Here is a 21442-nt window from a genome sequence, read left to right as displayed (position 1 = left end):
ATGGATAGAGAGAACTGGCATGAGAATGAGGAAGAAAGAATAGGGGAAAAATTATTCCATTATCTTTTTCTTCCACCTCAAACCTTATCTCAGAGTTAGCTTTTCCCAATGCATAAAATATGCCCTTAGTTTCAGGCCATTTATATACTAAATACCCTATTTTTTTCAAATTACCAAGGAAATACTTAGGTATCACATGAATTAAGTGGAATTTCAAATATTGAAATATTTATTCTTGTTCACCAAAACAAATGCTACACAATAATTTATATATGATAGCTTATATAGGTAAATGAGAATATTAATTTTGTGCCTTAAATCCCTCAGAGGAAAAGCATGTTAGAAATTGAAAAGATTCTATGAGGTTTATTTTTAAAGTTTTTTGTAAGAAATGTGAAATATCTTTTTATTGAAATTAATATAAATTATATTATGATATTATCTGTAAAATTGTATCATATTTAAGTTTAAGTAAACATATAAATCTAATTTTCAGTATATATAGATACAAAATGTATATAAATATATGTCACATATAAATACACAAATATTATACATTTTCAGTTAGTATTGACATATATATGATTATCAATACCAACTAGGACTCCAAATCTGAGAATGTTTCTTTATGAATAATAAAACATTTTGAGAACATTGGTTTCAAGTCTACCTCATGGATCTAAAAATATATATATAATGTGTTATCCACCCTAATTATATCAGTTCAGGGGAGAAACTCCATAAAATTAATTTGTCATATTCTAATCTAACTCATACTTTGTTTTTATTTGTATTGCCAGTGCTGTTAGTTATTTCAATGCTGTATTGCTCTAATATTGGCTAGAGAACAAAAATGATTTAATCATTTTAATTCTCCAGAGTTTGGGAGTAGGGTACTTTGTAGTATATATATCAGTAGTTTTTTCAAACTAATAATTGAAAAATTTAGGTTCCATCACTATGCGGTCACTCCTAGTCCAAATACTGATTCTTTTATGCAAACGACATCTGAATGTAATGATTACAAGATCTGTTTTTATGATTCTCTTGACAGTGGCTCTTGGTCAAATTGGAAATTTTTTGGCTTATACAGCAGTTCCTACTGTGCTGGTCACTCCCCTTGGTGCTCTTGGTGTTCCATTTGGGTGAGCATTGGAATTTTGCATTATAATATGATATGAAGGGGGTTTTGATTTAAATTTAGAATTTTCCAACTAAATGAATAAAAATAGTAAATTACATTTTTCTACCCTAAGCCAGAATTTCTCACATTAAATTTAATCTTACTTATTAGATAACTTTTCTTCCGGAAATTTGCTTTAGTATATTTCAGAATGTGTCAGTATGACTTAATTATAGGCATCTATAACTTCCAATTATGGAATAAATAATAGTTTTTATTTTCCTACTTTTTAAACGTAGTACTTTTCCAAAAGAATTAACAACTCTTTTTTGACTTCTTGGCATGTATTCTAAAGCTAGTTATGAATCCAATTAAACTCAACTCTGTAATTAAAAAAAAAAAACCTGTAGCAATTATTTGTATGGAACATACACTACATAGCTTTTTTTAAAAAAATTAATTCTTTGTTGAATATTAGTATCCTATTTGTCTTTGGCAGAAACTGAATTATGGAGAAAAATAGGAAGAATAGAGATAAAAGCTGTTTTTAAAATTCATTGAATCAGTGGCTTTTAAACTAAATTTTTATATTAAAAAATTCCAGAGTCCTTTTGAAAGTATAGGCATAGTGGGCGTATTTAATTTTTGTGTCCTCACTGTCACCTTGCACAAAGAGTGCAGACATTTTAAAATTTGAAAATCTTTGAAAAATTGCATTGGAATCTAGTGCTTTATGTATAGTTGTATCCTGTTTACATAAGGCAGAGATGTAAAGGTCACAAATATATAAAGTGTCTAAATTCCTAATATTTTATATTCAATTTGCTATAACTTTTTAGAGTTAATTTTAAGTTAATAAGCACTTATTTTCCCTCCTTCCATCTCCCCCTTCTCTCTCTCTCCCTCAGGAAAAAAACTGGTGAGGAGAGAATAAAGTCCTTGCGGAAAAATTTTTCTCCCTTTGCCCTCTCCAAGATGGCAAGCAAGCTTATATATATATATATATATATATATATATATATATATATATATATATATATTATACATGTGCATTGTGTTAAACATATTTTCACATTAGCCCTATTGTAAAAGAAGAAACAGAAAAGAAAAAAACCACAAAAAACTCACACACACAAAAAAGAAAATACTATGCTTCGATCATTGTTCAGGCTACATAGTGTCCCTCTCCTCCCCCCCTCTGGATGTGGATAACATTTTCTATAGTGAGTTTTTTTTCCTGCTTGTCATTTTTTATGGCTCAATAGTATTCCATTGCATTCATATGCCACTGTTCAGCCATTCCCCAATTGGTGGGGACGCCCTCAGTTTCCAATTTTTTGCCATTACAAAATGAGCTGATATAAACATTTTTGAATATATGGGTCCTTTTTCATTTTTCTTGATCATTTTGGGATACAGATGCAGTAGTGGTATAGTTAGATCAAAGTTTGAAAATCACATTTTGACTGCCATTTGGACATAGTTCCAAATTGCTCTCTAGAATGGTTGTATCAGTTTGGTGTGAAATTGTACTAATCCATAGGTGGGCAGTTTTTGTATATCTTGTGAGCTATTTATATTTTCAAATAAAACAAAACTTATAAATGTAAAAACAATTCTTAGCATATGAAAACAGGCAGTGGGTTAGATTTGGCCCCTATAGTTTATGAACTACTCTTCAACTTTATTCTTTTCTCTGTACCTAAGATAATATCACTACCACCTTAGTTTTAGCTCTTTTACCTTCTTTTAGGACTATTGTAATTGCTTCTCAGCCAATCTCTCTGCCTTCTAATGTATTCCACATACTGCTCCCAGATTAATTTTCCTAAAACAAAGTTATCATCATCATCATCAACGAGCACTTATATAGCACTTTAAGGTTTGTAAAACTATTGTTTCATTTTATTTTCAAAACAATCCTGGAGGTACGTGTTATTATGTCCATTCTATAGATTAGGAAACTGAGGCAGACAATAGGTTAAATAATTTACCCAGGGATACAGAACTAAGTAAGAATCTAAGGCAAGATTGGAACTTGAGTCTTCCTTAGTCCAGAGCCCTACCCATTGCACCACTTAGGTGAATATCCTGCTCAAAAACTGCTATTACATAGTCATTGTTTACTAAATAGTCATACTCTTTTGACTGTGATTAAAAAAAAAAACCAAAAAAAAAAAAAAAACCTCTTCTGTTTCACAATCTACCTTTTTAGTCTTATTTTCTACTATTACCCTTCTTTTAAAAGTCCTATGTGGCAGCCATACTCCCTAAGAAACAAAATATCTTACTAAGAACTCCACTGTCTCACTGATGAATGTGGAGAAAGATTTATTTTACATTGTTGCAAGAATAGGTGCTTAGGTGAGTAGACACACCTTTGAAACTTTAGAGAGGCAGGATTTTATTTCCTCTCCTGAAGCACAAGTCCCTCCCCTGATTCCCATTAATTAGATGTTACAGAAGTTACAGAACATGAATCTCCACTCCTCATTACATAGCCAGTCCCAGCTCCCAAGAAGTTTACATTTTAGAAGGGGGAAGCTAACAGGGGAGAGCTAAGGGCAAAGAACAGAAGATTATTTTCAAATCTCAGGCTATAAAAGTCAGTCCCTGCCTCCAAGGAGCTTACATTCTTTGGGGGGAAGATAAACTCCATTCTTGATTATTTTTTGATGTTCTTGTGGGTTTCAGTTTTCTAATTTTAAGTTTCATTTCTCCAACTTAATTTTCCTAACTGTGGAAATGAAATGCCCATCCATTTCTCACACTCTCCTAGCAGTTATTCTACTTTTCTACCTTTGCATCTTTGATCATATTGTTCACTGGGTCACAAAAATTTGGAGATTTCAAAGTCTATACTAATAGGTCACAAGCCTTGGCAGTTCCTACCAAAGTGGAAAGGCTCTGGCTGTGGGCTGGTGAAGAACTGAGTGTCCTTTGTCTGAGGGTCAGTTAGCACAGTTTGGAAAGGCTTTTCACATTTGGCTGCAGTGTGATAAATTTTGGTTGTAATAACTTCAAATTGATCTTCTTAAAACATAGGTCTGGGGGCAGGTAAGTGGCGCAGTGGATAGAGAACCTACCCTAAAATCAGGAGAACCTAAGCTCAAATCTGGCCTCAGATGCTTAACACTTCCTAGCTATGTGACCTTGGGCAAGTTACAACCCTGATTGCCTCAGCCAAAAAAAAAAAAAAGAAAAGAAACAAACAAGAAAACCCCAAACCATAGGTCTGATAACAGTAAACATGGTAAACTCCAGTTAACTAACTAAAAGATCATCTACTAAGTATCATATAAGGGTTATATGTAACAGGGGAAAAATAATTATATCAATGAAGTCATAGCTATTGGATACATATTAACCTACTTGGCCCAATATATATAATAAGCACTTAATAATGTTTTCATTTATATATCATATAGTTATTGCTCACTAAGTTATTCTTATTGTCATCTGATTGACCATTAATAATTAAAATCAGTCGTACTAAAAATGTTACTATTCTAAGTATTCTGTAAAACTCACCTCAAGCTCTGCAAAGCACTATTTGAAACAGAAATATTGCATGATTTCATTAATTCCATTCTTCACTCATTTTTGCAATAAATAGTATTTTATTCAATGATTTTATAAAATTATTTTTATAAAAATTATTTAAAAGACTGATTCATTTTTCCTTTTACATATATATTTACATATAGGTATATGTATGTGCATATACATACATCACTTCTGTAGAGTGATTTTTTTGTGTGTGGCTTATAGAAATGATATGAGTATACTTTTAAAAAATATTTTTATTTGCTTTATTCAATCAAAATCTTCCTATGCACTCTCCCACCCCATGCCTCTCCCTAATTGAAAATATAAGAAAAGCAAAATCAATTTCAAACATGTTTAGTCAATCAAAACAAATTTCCACATTGGCCATACCCTCCACCCCCACCAAAAAAAAAAAAAAATTGTTCCATTCTGTATTCTGAGTCCTTAATCTTCGAACATCATGGTTGGTCATTTTGTTGATGAGAGGATAGCACAATAGTCTTCTGTTATATTTATAGTACCTTAACTTATTCATTTATTCCCCTGTGACTTGTTCATTCATCCCCCAATTTCTGGACATCCTCTCAGATTTTCATTCTTTATTGCCTCAAAGAGCTATAACAGTTTTGTACCTTTAGAATTTGTTTTGCTAAAGATGAATCCCTCTCTTAATCTGCTCTTCTTTATATTTGTCCTCTCCTCCCATATCCAATTTTCTTTACAGTGAAATGAATTTCTGTACCCAATTGCATATGTATGTATAAATGGCTGTGTATGTATGGTCTTCTTTGACTAGTTAAGTTGGTAGTGATGATCAAATGTCAAATCTTATCCCTCTCCCTATTTGTATAGATATCTCCTTGTATACCTCAGTATAAGAGATAATTTTCTCTAATTTTCCTTTCTCTTCTTCCCTAATTCCCAATTCCCTCATTGTATTCCTCTTCCCTCTCCATTCTTTTAAGAACTTCATGATGAAGTGCAACTACTCCTAAGCCTTGTCACAATTGGACTGGTAATGATATGAATGGGGGGAAGAGGGGGACATATCATCCTATAGTTGAATAAAAGCAATTTATTGTGGTTTAATCCTTTATCATGGTTCATTCATATTTGCCTTTTCATGTTCCTCTTCACTTGTTATGAGCCAGAACTCTGTACTTGAAACAAGGATTCTTACAAGGTGCTAACTCAGTGGAATCGATAATACAATGGTTATCTAGTTTAGCATGGTGATTAATAATTTTCTAGTCCAGTCCATGAGATTTGTCCATGTCCATGAGATACCAAGCTATTTTTGCTTTATCAAAGAGGCTCCATACCACATGATAGGGAAGAAAGCACATAGATCTATGTGTGGGTATACATATCTGTGTATACATATACAGATATGTACATATTTACATACACATCTGTAATGTTCCTGTTGGTTTTCTGGAGGTCTTGGAGCAGCTTTCATTTCAGCAGAGTAATCACCAGGAGAATAGCCAGGGATAAAGTCCAAATTCTTTGTTGTCTCTCTCCTTTATAGTCTAGTTTCCTTGGCTGGGGCCTGGGCCAGTTTTCTTGAGCTTCTCTGGAATATGTCTTGGTTTCTGTGAGGGAGGCAGGAGGACCACCACGATGGTCTCTGTCTTGAAGTCTGTTTCAGTCCCAGGTCTTATGCTCCAGCCTCTAGCCACCACAAAGATGGAAGATGAAATGAATCTGTCTGGCTGAGTTTGTCCCAGCTTATATGTTCTATTATAATTACATTATCATAGAGGTGAATCTTGTAGAATAGGGGTTAATCTTGTAGAATTATATTAAGTACTAATTTCATGTACTGAATCCTCATTGATGCTTCTTGATATTTGAATTCTTTCTTTATGGATGCTTACAATATTTTTTTCTTTGACATGGAAGTTCTAAATCAGGAATAGGGAATGTCCTGCCCATGGACTATTTAAGATCCACAAAATCATTTGGTCTGACCCTCCCAAGGCAACCACAGATGATTATAAGCTGAAAGCTAGATACAACAAACTCCCACTGTTTGAGTTTTTAAGTTGATATTTGGGTATGATCCTTGAATGATGTTATAAATATCCATAGCCCCTGACAGAAGAAAGATTCCTCCACCTCAGTTCTGAAATTTGGTTATCAACATCCTGGAAATTTTGACTTTGGGGTTTCTTTCTAGAGATGGATTCTTTATATTTCTCGTTGGCCCTCTGTTTTAAAGATATTTGGGCACTTTTAAAAAATTGTTTTGTTTTCTAAAGGTTCCTTAAAATAGGACGTCAAGGTTTTTTTTGTCATGGTATTTAGATAATGCAGTGATTCTTAAATTTTTATCATCTTAACTTGTTTTCCAGATCAGTTGTTTTTGCTTTAAGATATCTTGCATTTTTTCTTTTTTTGTCTTTTGACTTTGCTTTAATATTTCTTGTTGACTTATAGAGATATTGGCTTTTAGTCAATCTATTTTAATTTTCAAGAAGTTTGTTGCTTGGGCTAAGTTTTGTATTCTTGTGCCAAGTTGTTAATTCTGTTTCCAATTCTTTCTTGCATAGGTGTCAATTCTTTTCTAATTTTCTCCTAAAGCACTCTCATTTAATTTATAAAAACATTTTAATTTCTATTTTTAACTCTTGCTTCATCTCTTCCCACTGTTCTAGTTGAATATTTGCTCAGGCTCTGTTTTTCTCTGAGGTTTTGCTTCTAGATGTTTTGATGTCATTCTCTTCTTCCAAGTTTATGTCTTGAGTTTCTCTGTCACCATGACACTTTATAGACTTCTTTTTTGGTCTGTTTGTTCATTTTTCAGCCTCTTCCTACCTTTAGACAATATTAGGGCAGGGTTCTGTTTTACTTCTGGAAAGAAAAGCTGATCCTATTGCTACTTCCTTGGAATATTGAATATTGTATTATTCTAGAATCTCTGGGATAATCTGGAGACCTACAAATTTATAGTGCTTCCAGAGTGACCTAATCCAAAATGAAATCTGATTGTTTCCTCCTAAGTTCTTTTTTAAGAAAAAGTATTTGTTTATTTAATATTTTCCCAGTTACATTCAAAACACATTTTTTAACAATTGTTTTTAAGATTTTTGAGTTCTAGGTTCTCTCCCTTATCCCCACCTACAATTAAGAAACCACATATGAAGTTATGCATAACATTTCCATGAAAGTCAAGTTGTGAAAGAAAACATAGATCTCCCATCCTAATGAAAATAAAAACCCTCAAGAAAAATTAAGTTAGAAATAAAGAGAGAGGGAGAGAAATAGAGAATGCTTCGATCTATATTCAGACATAATCAGTTCCTTCTCTGGGTATGGATAGGATTTTTCACCATAAGCTCTTCACAAAAGTTGTGGATGATTGTACTATTGAGAATAAGTAAGTCATCCTGGAACATTGCTATTAATTTTTATACAGTATATTTCACTTTGTTCATGGAAGATATTCCAGGTTTGTTTGGGTTTTCCTGAGAGCATCCTGTTAATCATTTCTCAAAGAACAATAATATTCCATCAGAGAAACTTGCTTCGAAAAATTTTTTTACACTTACTATTGCTAATTGTATTTTTCTTTTCATCCTGTTCCTTCTCAAAAGGAGAACAAAAAGGTCAAAAGGTCAATGCTACTGAACCCTCCCTCCCTTAACATGCCCTCTCTCTTATCACTCTCCCCCCACTTCTCACATCCCATTCCCCTCCTATTTTCCTGCAGGATAAGAGTAAGGTTCACTCACTCACCCTTTTCCTCCCCCTCTTTTCCTCCATTGTAAGAGCTTTTTCTTGCCTTTTTTTTAATGGCAGAAAATTTGCACCATTCCACTTCTCCCTTTCCCTTTCTCCCAGCACATTCCTCTCTCACACCTTAATTTTATCATTTTTAAAAAAACGATATTATCCCTTCATATTCAAATCACACCCATGTTCTCTGTTCTATATATATTTCTGACTGAAATAATAATGAGAACATTCTAATGAGTTACAAGTATCATCGTCCCATGTAGGAGTGAAACAGATAAGCCTTATTAAGTGCCTTATGATATCATTTCCAGGTTATCTCCATATGCTTCTTAAGAGTCCTGTATTTGAAAACCAGATTCTCTATTTGGCTCTGATCTTTTCATCATGAATGCTTGAAAATCCTCTTGTTTCATTAAATGGCCACCTTTTCCTCTGAAGTATTATACTCAATTTTGCTGGGTAGGTGATTCTTGATTGTAATCCTAGCTCCATTGCTCTCTAGAATGTCGTATTCCAAGCCCTCCAGTCCTTCATTGTAGAAGCTGCTAAACCTTATGTTATCCTGACTGTGGCTCCACTATACTTGAATTGTTTAATTTCTGGATGTTTGAAATATTTTCTCCTTGACTTGAGAGTTCCAGAATTTGACTAAAATATTCCTGAAAGTTTTCATTTGGGGATCTCTTTTAGGAGGTGATTAGTGGATTCTTTCAATTTCCATTTTACCCTCTGGTTCTAAAATATCAGGACAATTTTCCTTGATAATTTCTTGAAAAATGATATTCATACTCTTTTTTTGATCATGACTTTCAGGTAAACCATTAATTTTTCAGTTATCTCTTCTGGATCTGTTTTCCAGATCAGTTGTTTTTCCAATGAGCTATTTCACTTTTTTCCCCATCTTTTCTTTTTTTGGTTTTCTTTGTTTTATCTTGAGTTCTCATAAAGTCATTAGCTTCCATTTGCTCAATTCTATTTTTTAAGGAATTATTTTCCTCAGTGAGCTTTTTTTTTGTACCTCCATTCTCAATTGGCCAATTTTCTTTTCTTCTCATTAGTTTTTTGTATTTCCTTGATTTTCAAAGTACCTTTTGAGCTTTTCCATGGCCTGAACCCATTATTATTTTTCTTGGAAGCTTTGGATGTAGGAGCTTTGACTTTGTTATGATCTTCTGAGTGTGTGTTTTGAGTTTTCTTGTCACCATAATAATTTTCAATGAAGTTGAAACTTTGTTGAAACAAAAGGTGAAAAAAATTTTTTTTTCTGCTCATTTTCCTAGCCTAATATTTGGATTTTAACTTTTTGTTAAAGTCAGGCTTTGTTTCCAGGGTAGGGGTATGCTGTCCCAAGCTTCAGAAGGTTTGTGCAGCTGTTTTCAGAGATCCTTCCAGAAATCTGACCATAAGCACTCTTTTATTCCTTGGAGCTGTTAGGTGTGTCCCTGCCCCACTATATTTGTAAGAGTCAGTGTGCTGACTGGGACTGCACACCAGACTCCCACCTTGTTGCCACAAGCCCTTTTCATTGACCTTCTGAGCCCTCCCTGGTGTCCCTGATCTGAGAAGTCCAGAAGCCTCCAGCACTGCTGCTAATATAGAGGTCCTGCCTCACTGATATGGGTATCAGAGCCAGAACTGGGGCCAGGGCCGAGCCTGTGCTGGAACTGCCTGCTAGACTCCCAATCTGGTTCCACATACCTTTTCTGCTGATCTTCCAGATCCGCTCTGGTGTCTCTGGGCTGAGAGGTATCTAACCCCCAGTACTGCTGCTGATTCAGAAGTTGAGCCCCAGTTTGGGGTTGGGTCCAGGGCTGCACCGGTGCACCTTGCACCAGGACTGCACACTGGACTCCCACCCTGTGTCACAGACCTTTTTTGCTGAGCTTCTAAGTTGCCTTTGGCTGGAAAGTGTTCTTCTCTGTATTTTGGGGTATTCTGATGCTCTAAAGTGGGATTAGAGTCATTATTTAAAGGAATTTGGAGCACTTTGGGGGAGAAGTTGGACAGATTCCTGCCTTTACTTGACATCTTGGCTCTCTGCCCCTTAGTCTAAGCTCTTAACTTGGGTTTGGGTCTGAATAAGCCTAGACTGCTACTAGACTCAGCCCACGGCAGGTAGCTAGTAAGTTTTACTGGTTTGGAAATGTGAAATTGTGGACTCTTTTTTTGTTTAGGATTCCTGCTGTGGTTCTTCTTCTGCATACTGAACTAGATGCTAGGAGTGAGACCTTGTTCTCCTCTTGGGATTGGAGCCACCTCAATGCTGCTATCTGCTCTAACTTAATTTTAAACTTCTGCCTCTCTTGTTCTACCTCTCATGGTCTCCTTACCCAGCTATGTCACCTTGGGGCATAAGTTTCTTTCTCAGTTTGCTATGGGTGACTGACCTCAAAACCCGTAACAAAATTTAGAGCTCACACCTGTCCCTGTTGCAGTGCCCTGGTCCATGCAGTGGATCCTGGGCAGAGATCTTGCCAATTGCACAGCTTTTGCCTGGATGCCAGTGTTCCATGGCAGACATATTCCTGACCAGATCCCAGTCTACATTGTCTGTAACCTCCCTGAATAACTCTTTATGCCAAGCTGGGTTGGACAAATGACTCACTCACTTTTTCTAGATTTCCCCATCAGAAGGCAGTCTAGCACATATTGTATACCTATTTAAAGGAGTTTTGTATATGGGAGTCTTCTTCCATCTTGGCTCTAACACGTTCAACAAATATCAAAACTATTGCCAAAAAAAAAAAAAAAAAGCTATCAAGATTCAGTATTGTTTTTTTCTAAGTCTCATTTGCTTACACACAACAGCATTTAATATGTAAGCAAACACCATGTTTTAAAATTCCTGAGATTCCACAAAATCCAAACTTGTAACTTCATAGGGTATTTTGGGTAACGTACATTTTTTACATCATTAAATTATTCCTTCTTTATCAGGGGCTCTTAATCTTGTTATGTATCATGGACCCCTTGGCAGTCTGCTGTCACTTATGGATCACTACTCAGAAAAAAAAAGTTTAAATATTTAAATGCTGAATTTACATTATAAATCCCAACAGAGATGGAGAACAGCTATCATTTTAGGTCATAAATTGCTTGCTTCTGTCATATGGTATCTTGACTGTCTCATCTTTTGTTTTGCTATAAACAAAAGCACAAATGAGCACCAAGTTATAGTACATTAAAATTGAAAGGAATCATAAAGAATACATAGATCAGCCCATTTGTTCTTACAAATGAAGAATTAGAAGCCCAGAGATTGGAAGGATTTATTAAAGTCATAAAGATAGCTGATGGTAGATCCAGGAATAGAGTTTAAGCTTCCTTTTCCCCAGGCCAGTTCCATTTTCCTTCTCCTTCATTAATTTACATATGAGGCTTCAAGTGGCTTTGTCCTTTCTGATATATTTAAAAAAGAGTTTCTGGTAGACTTGTTACTGTGGCAATTATTTTTCATAGAGATCTCATTTTATCTTTAAAGCAATCTTCGAAATAGCTATTGGTATTGTCCCCACTTTTCAGGCAAATGGGACAAACTGAGATTAAATGGATTTCCTCAGGGTCACACTGCTAGTAAGTGTTCAAAGACTGGATTTGAATTCCAGTCATCCTCATTCCAAGTCCAACACTTTACCCATTGTACTACCCAAATTTCTAAAACATACTGTGATCAAGGGCTAAAGTTCAAATACTTTGTTGAGTACCTCTGCCTTAGATAATACATGAGAACAGTGGCCATGTTTAGGACAGGGAGAAGAGATGATACTCCTTTAACTCTCATGGATGGAAAAGACTTGAATAGTTGTTATATGATCTGCAATCTAGAAATAGAGTATTCCTGGGGGCAAGTCACTTCCTTCTAAACATTAAACAAGTCAGCAATTTTTCCTGCTCTATAGTCAACAGAGATTCATCATTGTCCCCTAAGGGCCAGAATCCCTCAGAACTGACCAAAAGCAAGTTCTGCACATCCGTGTTCCTGATTACACAAAGAAAAACAGCTAAATAAAGTAAAGTGACATCAGTTTCCAATGAAATATGCAGGATCTCATGCCCATAGTCCTCTACCTCTCCGTAGTATTATGGCCATTATATTCATTGGTCTCTTGATCCTGTTTACTTTGGAATTCCAAAAAAATCTTGCAAAATTTCTTGGGATTCATCATACTTGTCTTTTCTCATGATATAATTATATTATATTCATATTCCATATTGAATGAAATTTAGCATTGAAAATTTGTCAATCAGCAGATACCTACTTTTTTATTGATCTGACCAAAAAAAATGCTTCTCTGAATATGTTGGTATATGTGAGAACACTTGTCTTCGATCTCTTTGGGGGGTCTAGTTCCAGTAATTAATTATATCTCGGGGTCAAAGCATATGAATAACTTAGTCACTTTTCTCTCATAATTTCAAACAATTTCCCAAGATTAGTGGAACCACTTCATAGTTGAATCACAGGGTAGTAATATACCTATTTTTCTGAGGCTTCTCTTGTTTATATCTTTGCTGACTTAAGGTATATGAGAAGAAACTTCAAAATTGCTTTATCCCTGGTGCTTCATTTTTTTTTTTTTATCATCATCATGGGCTTCTAAAAGGGAAATTTCACCTGGATTAAGATAAGTTTCACTATTCACCCTTGTAATTGTTTCTTATTAAATTTTAGTTTGAGTATTTCCTAACATTTCAAATGTTCTGAAGATGAGGAATTATTTCTTCCCTTTTAAAGGCATGCACTCTTCTCAGTTAGCCAGCCTCTCTGAAGTGACTCTCAGGCAGATCTCCAAATGAATGTTTGCAGTATTTCTGAAGTTTCTGAATTTAGTGCCACATTATTTATCTGGTGAATTCCTGTGCCTAAAAATTATTTATTCATTAAAATCCTAACAAATAGTTACAGGATTATTTTCAGTTAGAGCTTGGCAGATTTTACCAGCCTTGATTTCATGAAAGGCTTTGATTTTTCATTGTTGTCTAGTGCTTAATATATTTCATTTGTATAGTCCATAGTAGATTTCATAGCACTTTCACATGCATACATTCTCATTTGACTTCAACTAAGTCCTTTTTAATAAAAATGTGGTTATGTTTATTCTAGCCTGGAAAATAATAAGGCTTATTAAAATACAACTGACACATGCGATTAGTTATGAATTATAAAACAAGCATATTTTAAATGACTTAAAACTATCTTTTGCATAAGTTAGAGATGTTCTTTCATAGTGAAATGAGTAAAGGGGAAATGATCTAAAAGGGGAAGGATCAGAGAAGCTGGACAGTTTCTGAGATTCTTCTAGACCAGACCTATTTGTAATATGGCCCTGTTATTGTGAGATCCTTTCATTAGAATGTAAGCTTCTTGAGAACAGATACCATTTTTGTTGGAGTTCTTGTTCTTCTTTGAAATAATATAAAATGGTTCTCTCTGGGAGCAAGTTTCTTGGGGAGGTTTTCTGAAGGCAGCCTTAGTTTCAGTCAAAAGTAATAATCACCCAAATGCAGCCAGTCGATAAAAGTTCAAACATTTATTTTCTCCTTCCAAAATAGCCCGGTTAGTTGAGGCCTATCTCTCTGCTTGGTTCCAAGAGCTCCCTCCCAATGTCTCCAAATCCAAAGGTTTGTCCTTCAGCCTCCAGCCAGCCAGTTGGAAAATGGAACGAATTTCTCTTGCCTCTGAGAGAGGGCATACTAAATCTGAAATCTCCCAAATGTGTGAACTCCATTGAGTAAAGGTGTGAACACAAGCATTGTATCAATTAGTTCTACTTAGTACCTTGTTTCAGGTTCTGGCCCAAAACATCTCCTTGTAAGATTAGATCAAGGATACTGAACCATGCTAAATTAGATAATTATTGTCTCTATCAACTCTAATGACTTAACAGTTTGTAAATATTCCAACACATTTTTTCTTACTTTTGCCTTATCCCCTCACTGATTACAGTTCCTGGTACCCAGTAGGTTTTTAATAAATGCTTGTTGACTTTACTTGTCTAGTTTGAAGTATTACTAAATTTCAAAGCATCATAATGGAGAAACAATAAAAGTAAAAGATATATTATTTTTTTGAATCATTAGCACTGCTATTTTCCTTCAGTCACCCTAATGTGAAATACAGAGAATTAATTTAGCCCCTATATTATGTGTAATAAAATAGAACAGAGAGAAACAGAATATGCATTTCTTTTTAATACAACTCTCAAATCACTTATCAAATAACATGAGGACTTCTCCAAGTCTTAAGAAGATCCTTCTTATTATAACAAATATTAAATTTAAATCTGGCTTCAGGCACTTCGTAGATGGATGACTATAAGCAAAGTATTTTACCATTTGCCCCATTTCCTCATCTGTAAAATGAGCTGGAGAAGGAAATGGCAAACTGTTCTAGTATCTTTGCCAAGAACACCCCAAGTGGGGTCACCAGACATGACTTAATAATTCTTATAAACATACCACCCTTATTTCCTGGTTTAATGCCTTTGCTCTCATTATTCCTCCCATCCAGAATACCTTTCTGTCTATTCATTTGTATCTTACCCTTCAAATCTTATCTCTTTAGTGAAATTATGGTGGGCTGCTTCAACCCCTTTGGGTCATCCTTTTCTCTGACAGTTAACACTGCAGTGACTTAATGCTCTCCTGTGTTGTGCTTTTTGCTCAGAGTTCCATTTCTGTTAGGTGATGGAAGACAGAGACCTGTGCCCCCTGTAGTACTTAATTAACCTATTTCACAACATATTGTGAGAAAAACTTTGCTAGTGTAAAAGTGCTATATAAATGTGAGGGTTTTTATTAGCAAAATGCTGAGCATATTACAATATGGGCAATACAATGAAAAACTTATTAGTGATCTCAAAGCCACTTTATATAAGAAACATTAGCAACTAATGATCTATAAAATGATTTCAACAATTAGGTTCTTATAAGATATATCACAATTAACTCTTTATTTTTAGTCTCAATATAAAGAATTAAGAAACAAATTGACAGTGAGATTATATTCATTATATTAAAGAGTCAGTGTAATTCTTTTTTTTTCCTTTTTTTTTTATTTAGAGTCAGTGTAATTCTTAAGACTATAGATTATTATTTTTATAAACCTATGATGATTTATCAGATATGATAACCTTCTATTCTGTGGAGAGATATTCTATTTTTTGCTCTTATAACTTTTTTTTTTGTTGTTGTTGTTGTTGTTCATTTGTTTCAGTCATGCCTCCTCACTCTTGACCCCATTTGAGGTTTTCTTTGCAAAGATATAGAATGGCTCTCCATTTCATAATGAAACTGAGACAAACAGGATTAAGTGACTTAGGGCCATACAGTTGAGGCCAGATTTGGGATCTGAGTTATGTCTGAGGCCAGATTTGAATTCAGGAAGATAAGTCTCCTGGCCTTCAGCACTTTAAATTCTATGCTATTTAGGTGCCCCTCTCACAACTAAGGCAATTCTTAAACTAACAACAACAACAACAACAACAAAATAGTGGGAAATGAAACTCTGTTTGTTTGTTTATTATAATTTGGAGGAGAGAAGATATTAAGGGACCCAGATCAGTTGAGTTCTCCTTTATCCAATTTGATGATGTGAAGGTAAAGTAATAGAGTGAGGTTTTATTCCCTTAAAAAGACATTTAAAGGAGTGTTTTCTACTTTTATTTCCTCTTTAGGAGGTAGGAAAGAAGTTCTTCTATCAATTTGGTATAATTACAGGGTGGCTAACTGTTGGCCCCTTAAAAGATCGGTCATACCCTAGAAATCCTTAAAATGACTTAAAAAGTCATACTTTTTACGAGTTAAAAAGCTCATTCTATGGATGAGATGCTCTTTAGAGATTTATTCAAGAGAGCCAGTTGAGAAGAAATTCATCTATATAACAGAAACTCAACACTTACAGGAGAATCAATTTTGGGCTTTCCCTTTTATTCTTCTTGTGAAGTCTAGTGATAGAGAAGAGATTCCCTTTTCATTTCTTCCTTCCTCTGGGCAACTTTTTTTAAAATAGCTTTTTATTTACAAGATATATGCATGGGTAATTTTTCAGCATTGACAATTGCAAAACCTTTTGTTCCATTTTTTCTCCTCTTTCTCCCCACTCCCTTCCCCAGATGGCAGGTAGACCAATACATGTTAAATACAACATATGTATACATATCCATACAATTATTTTGCTGCACAAGAAGAATCGGACTTTGAAATAATGTACAATTAACCTGGGAAGGAAATAAAAAATTCAAGAAAATTCAAGAAAGAGGGATTGGAAATGCTATGTTGTGGTTCACACTCATTTCCCAGAGTTCTTTCGTTGCGCATAGCTGGTTCTATTCATTATTTAACAAATGGAACCGATTTGATTCATCTTATTGTTGAATAGAGCCACGTCCATCAGAATTGATCATCATATAGTATTGTTGTTGAAGTATATAATGATCTCCTGGTCCTGCTCATTTCACTCAGCATCAGTTCATATAAGTCTCTCCAGGTTTTTTCTGAAATCCTCCTGTTGGTCATTTCTTACAGAACAATAATATTCTATAACATTCATATACCACAATTTACTCAACCATTCTCCAATTAATGGGCATCCACTCAGTTTCCAGTTTCTGGCCACTACAAAAAGGGCTGCCACAAACATTCTTGCCCATTCAGGTCCCTTTCCCTTCTTTAAGATCTCTTTGGGATATAAGCCCAGTAGTAACACTGCTGGATCAAAGGGTATGCAGAGTTTGATAATTTTTGAGCATAGTTCCAAATTGCTCTCCAGAATGGCTGGATGTATTCACAATTCCACCAACAATGTATCAGTGTTCTGGGCATACAGAGAAGAGCGTACAGAAAAGGAGTTGACCCACATTAGTAGAGAAAGATTTGTCGCCCAGAACTTCCCGTACCAAGAAAATCACAGGTCTGAGCTCTATCCTTCATTTTTCTTAAACCCAACTATGAAATACCACAGAGAATTTGGGTTCTTCGGTATTATTAAATAAAGTAGGACCTGAAGTAAGAGTCGTTACTGTTATATGACAAATAGCTTGATTTAAAAATTGTCATTTTCTTTTTGTTGTGGAAGGTCTATTTTAGCTTCTTACCTTCTGAAAGAAAAACTGAACATCTTGGGCAAGTTGGGATGTTTGCTAAGTTGTGCTGGTTCTGTTGTTCTTATCATTCATTCCCCGAAATCTGAGAGTGTAACAACTCAGGCTGAGCTTGAAGAGAAACTTACAAATCCAGGTAACTCATTTCTTTGTTTAAATATTTTGGAGATAATTTGCCTAAGGGAACTTGAGGAATTTTTACCTTTACCGAAAAATTTTACTAATGTAATATTCTCTTGAAAAATTTCCAATTTGATAATCCTCTGATATCATAATATTTTTTGGTATAATATCATTTTCTAAATGTATTTTCAAAATATATGCAAAGATAGTTTTTAACACAAAATTTATAATACAAATAAATCAGGAAAGCACTTTATCATTGTACATCTCTAAAGCAAACTTTAAGTTCTGATATGGTTTTCTTCTAAATTAATCTTCTTTCTAGAATTTTTTTTTACCATATTATCCACTTAGCAGCTTTGGATATAGTGCCATAATGTATTTGTACTTCAAAAACATGGATGCCTGTGTGCTACCACAAAAGATTAGCACAGAGCAAAAAGCTTATTGAGGCAACTGTAACTGAAATAAACTGTTTTTGTTTGTGCAAAAAACTTTTTAATTTTATATAATCAATATAATCTATTTTATATTTTGTAATGCTCTTTATATCTTTGGTCCTAGATAAACTGTTCTATGCTCTCTTAATTTGCTTATGATATCACTTTTTATGTGTAAATCATGTATCCATTATCTTGGAATAAGATGTGAAATATTGATGTATAACCAAGTTTCTACCATACTGGTTTCCATTTTTCCTAGCAGTTTTGGTCAAATAAAGAGATTTTGTTCCACAAGCTTGGATCTTTGGGTTTATTATATACTAAATTACTAAATTAAATTACAATATAACTTGTACCTAATTTGTTCCACTGGATCTATTCCTATTCTATTTTCTAGCCAATAACAATTGTTTTGATAATTATCTACCACTTTATAATACAGTTTGAGATATACAATAGCGAGACCACCTTCTTTTGTATTTTTTATTGATTCTCTTGATATCTTTGAACATTTTTCCTTCCAGATTAATTTTATTATTTTTTCTTGCTCTATGAAATCATTTTTTGATAGTTTGATTGGCATGACACTGAATAAAATAGATTTAATTAAAATTTTCATTATTGTTATATTGACTCGGCCTATGTATAAGCAATTGATATTTTTTCAATTGTTTAATTCTAACTTTATTTGTGTGAAAAGTTTTTTTATATTTGTGTTCATATACTTCCTGGGTTTGTTTTGGCAGATGGACTCACAAGTATTTTATGTTGTGTACATTTATTTTAAATGGAATTCTATCTCCTACTGCTGGACTTCGTTAATAATATTTAGCTGTACTAAGGATCTATGTGGGCTTATTTTATCCTGCAACTCTGCTAAAGTTGTTAGTGATTTCAAGTGTTTTTTTAGTTGAGTCTCTATTCTAATTTCTTTAATTTTTTTTCTTTCCTTATTGCTTTGGCTAACATTTCTAGTACAATATTAAATAATAGAAATGATAATAGATATCTTTGTTTGCTTTATTCCTAATTATATTGGGAAGACTTCTAATTTAGCCCAGTTACAAATAATGCTTGCTGATGGTTTTAGATGTTGTTTATCATTTTAAGATAAGCTTCATTCATTCCTAGTATTTTTTAAATAAAAATGAATGGGTACTGTATTTTATCAAAGGCTTTTTCTACATGTATTGAGAAAACCATAAGATTTCTGTTGGTTTTGTTACTAATACGGTCAACTATATTTATAGTTTTTCTAATATTGAACCTGGTCATTGTGCGTGATTCTTGTGATAAATTGCTATAATCTCTTTGCTACTATTTAATTTTTTTATTTACAAGATATATGCATGGGTAATTTTTCAGCATTAACAGTTGCAAAATCTTTTGTTCCAATTTTTCTCCTCCTTCTTTCCATCCCCTTCCCCAGATGGCAGGTAGACTAATACATGTTAAATATGTCAAAGTATAGTTAAATACAATATATATATATATACACATGTCCATAAAGTTATTTTGCTGCACAAAAAGATTTGGACTTTGAAATAGTTTTGCTACTATTTTATTCAAAATTTTTGCATCAATATCCATTAGGGAAATTGGCTTTTAATTTTCTCTCTCTGTTTTGGCTCTTTCTGGTTTGGATATCAGCATCATATTTGTGTTACAAAAGGAATTTGGTAGGACTCTTTCTTCACCTATTTTTCCAAGTAGTTTATAAAGTATTGGGGTTAATTGTTCTTTAAATGTTTAGTGGAATTTGCTTGTCCTGGGGATTTTTTCTTAGGAAATTAATTGATGATTTGTTCAATTTCTTTTTTCTAAAATTGGGTTGTTTATTTTAGTTCTTCTTGTTAATCTGGATAATTTATATTTTTTCAGATATTCATACATTTCATTAAGAATATCAAATTTATTAGCATATAACTGGGCAAAATACTCCTAAACATTTTCCTCATTGGTGGTGAATTCAACCCTTTCATTTTTGATACTAGTAATTTGATTTTCTTTTCTTTTTTAAAATTGAATTAACCAATGGTTATCTATTTTATCTATTTTGGTTTATCTATTTTATTAGTTTTTAATAAAACCAGTTTCTAGTTTTATTTATTAATTCAAGCTATAACAGGTAGGAGACCTCAGTGTACCTCTTTCAGAACAAGACAAATCTAACCAATCAATTTAGAAGAGATAAGTTAAAATGACAATATATAGTTTTTAGTTTTATATACATATGTTATATACATAACTTAACATCTTAATATATTAAGAGAAAAATTAAAGACCTGAAAGTATTTTATTTTTTAAAATAGTATTTTATATGCTATTATATAATATGACATATGTATATTATTATTATTAAGACCATTACTTTGTTCCAAAGAGATCAAAAAAAGAAGAGAGAGCTTTTTTAAAAAAATAACTGAGGAAACATGAGCAACAATGTTGGACAACCAATGTCTAGAGGAGAGCTTTACTATCTATAAAATGAGCCATAATTGCATCAAGGATATTTTTGATAAAAATATGAAAGGGAACAGACTGCATTTATACAATCACAGCAGCCAACAGAGAGAGTGAGAAAAATATCATAATTTCCCTCAGTGTGTGATTTCAGAGAAGCTTTAGAGCAAAAGTGCATTTTCACACATTCCCAGAGAAAGTTTATCATGTATTCATCATTATCATACAAATCTCTAATATTGATATAGCTACTGAAATTATTATTAGTGATACATTGAGTATTGACAGCAATCAAATTGTTGAAACAGAAAAATATGTTTACTGCAGATATTCTCTGGTATCATGAAATTTATCTTCCATTAGATACAAACAAAAGGATAAATTATTAATAGAAAATTTCTCCAGTTGCTTCTATTCACATATAACAGTGTATTAGTTATATTGTGTTCTGGAACTATATATACAATCTGCTCAGTGATCCATAGCAATAAGTAAAAAAAAAAAAAAAGTTCGTAACCATCCATTTTAAGAATAAAAACAAAACTATATTGCCCGTGTTGATATGTAGCTGAATGGGTGCTTCATTGAATTAGGCCATCTATTAATGTATGTCATAGATGGAGATTGAAAAAGGGAGAGGAAATACTTATTTATACAGTGCCTCCTATGTGCCAGGCTTTTGTGTTGTTTACAAATATCTATTTGATCCTCATACTGTACATGTATGAACTAGATGTTGCTACTATCCCCATTTTTATAGTGGTGAAACTGAAGCAAAAAGAAATTAAGTGATTTACCCAGGGTCTCACAACTAGTAAGTGTCTTAGGCTGCATTTGAACTTGGAGTTTCCTGACTCTGGGCCCAGTAAATTATACATTGCATCACCATCTTACTCTGG

At 33.5% G+C, this 21442-nt stretch overlaps 1 protein-coding gene across 1 annotated transcript in view; it reads left to right on the top strand.

Annotated features, from left to right (window-relative positions):
- NIPA1 (NIPA magnesium transporter 1) overlaps positions 1 to 21442 on the top strand; it is a 51078-nt gene that overhangs the window by 22076 nt on the left and 7560 nt on the right. The window contains exons 3-4 of the mRNA XM_051984636.1: positions 1055 to 1145; positions 17490 to 17650. Coding sequence (XP_051840596.1) covers positions 1055 to 1145; positions 17490 to 17650 — 252 coding nt within the window. The remainder of the gene's footprint in view (positions 1 to 1054; positions 1146 to 17489; positions 17651 to 21442) is intronic.

This window comes from Antechinus flavipes, chromosome 3 (assembly GCF_016432865.1).
Source record: "Antechinus flavipes isolate AdamAnt ecotype Samford, QLD, Australia chromosome 3, AdamAnt_v2, whole genome shotgun sequence".
Lineage (NCBI taxonomy): Eukaryota > Metazoa > Chordata > Mammalia > Dasyuromorphia > Dasyuridae > Antechinus > Antechinus flavipes.
The sequence above is the reverse complement of the archived record's forward strand: the minus strand, read 5'-3'. Positions and strand labels throughout refer to the sequence as shown.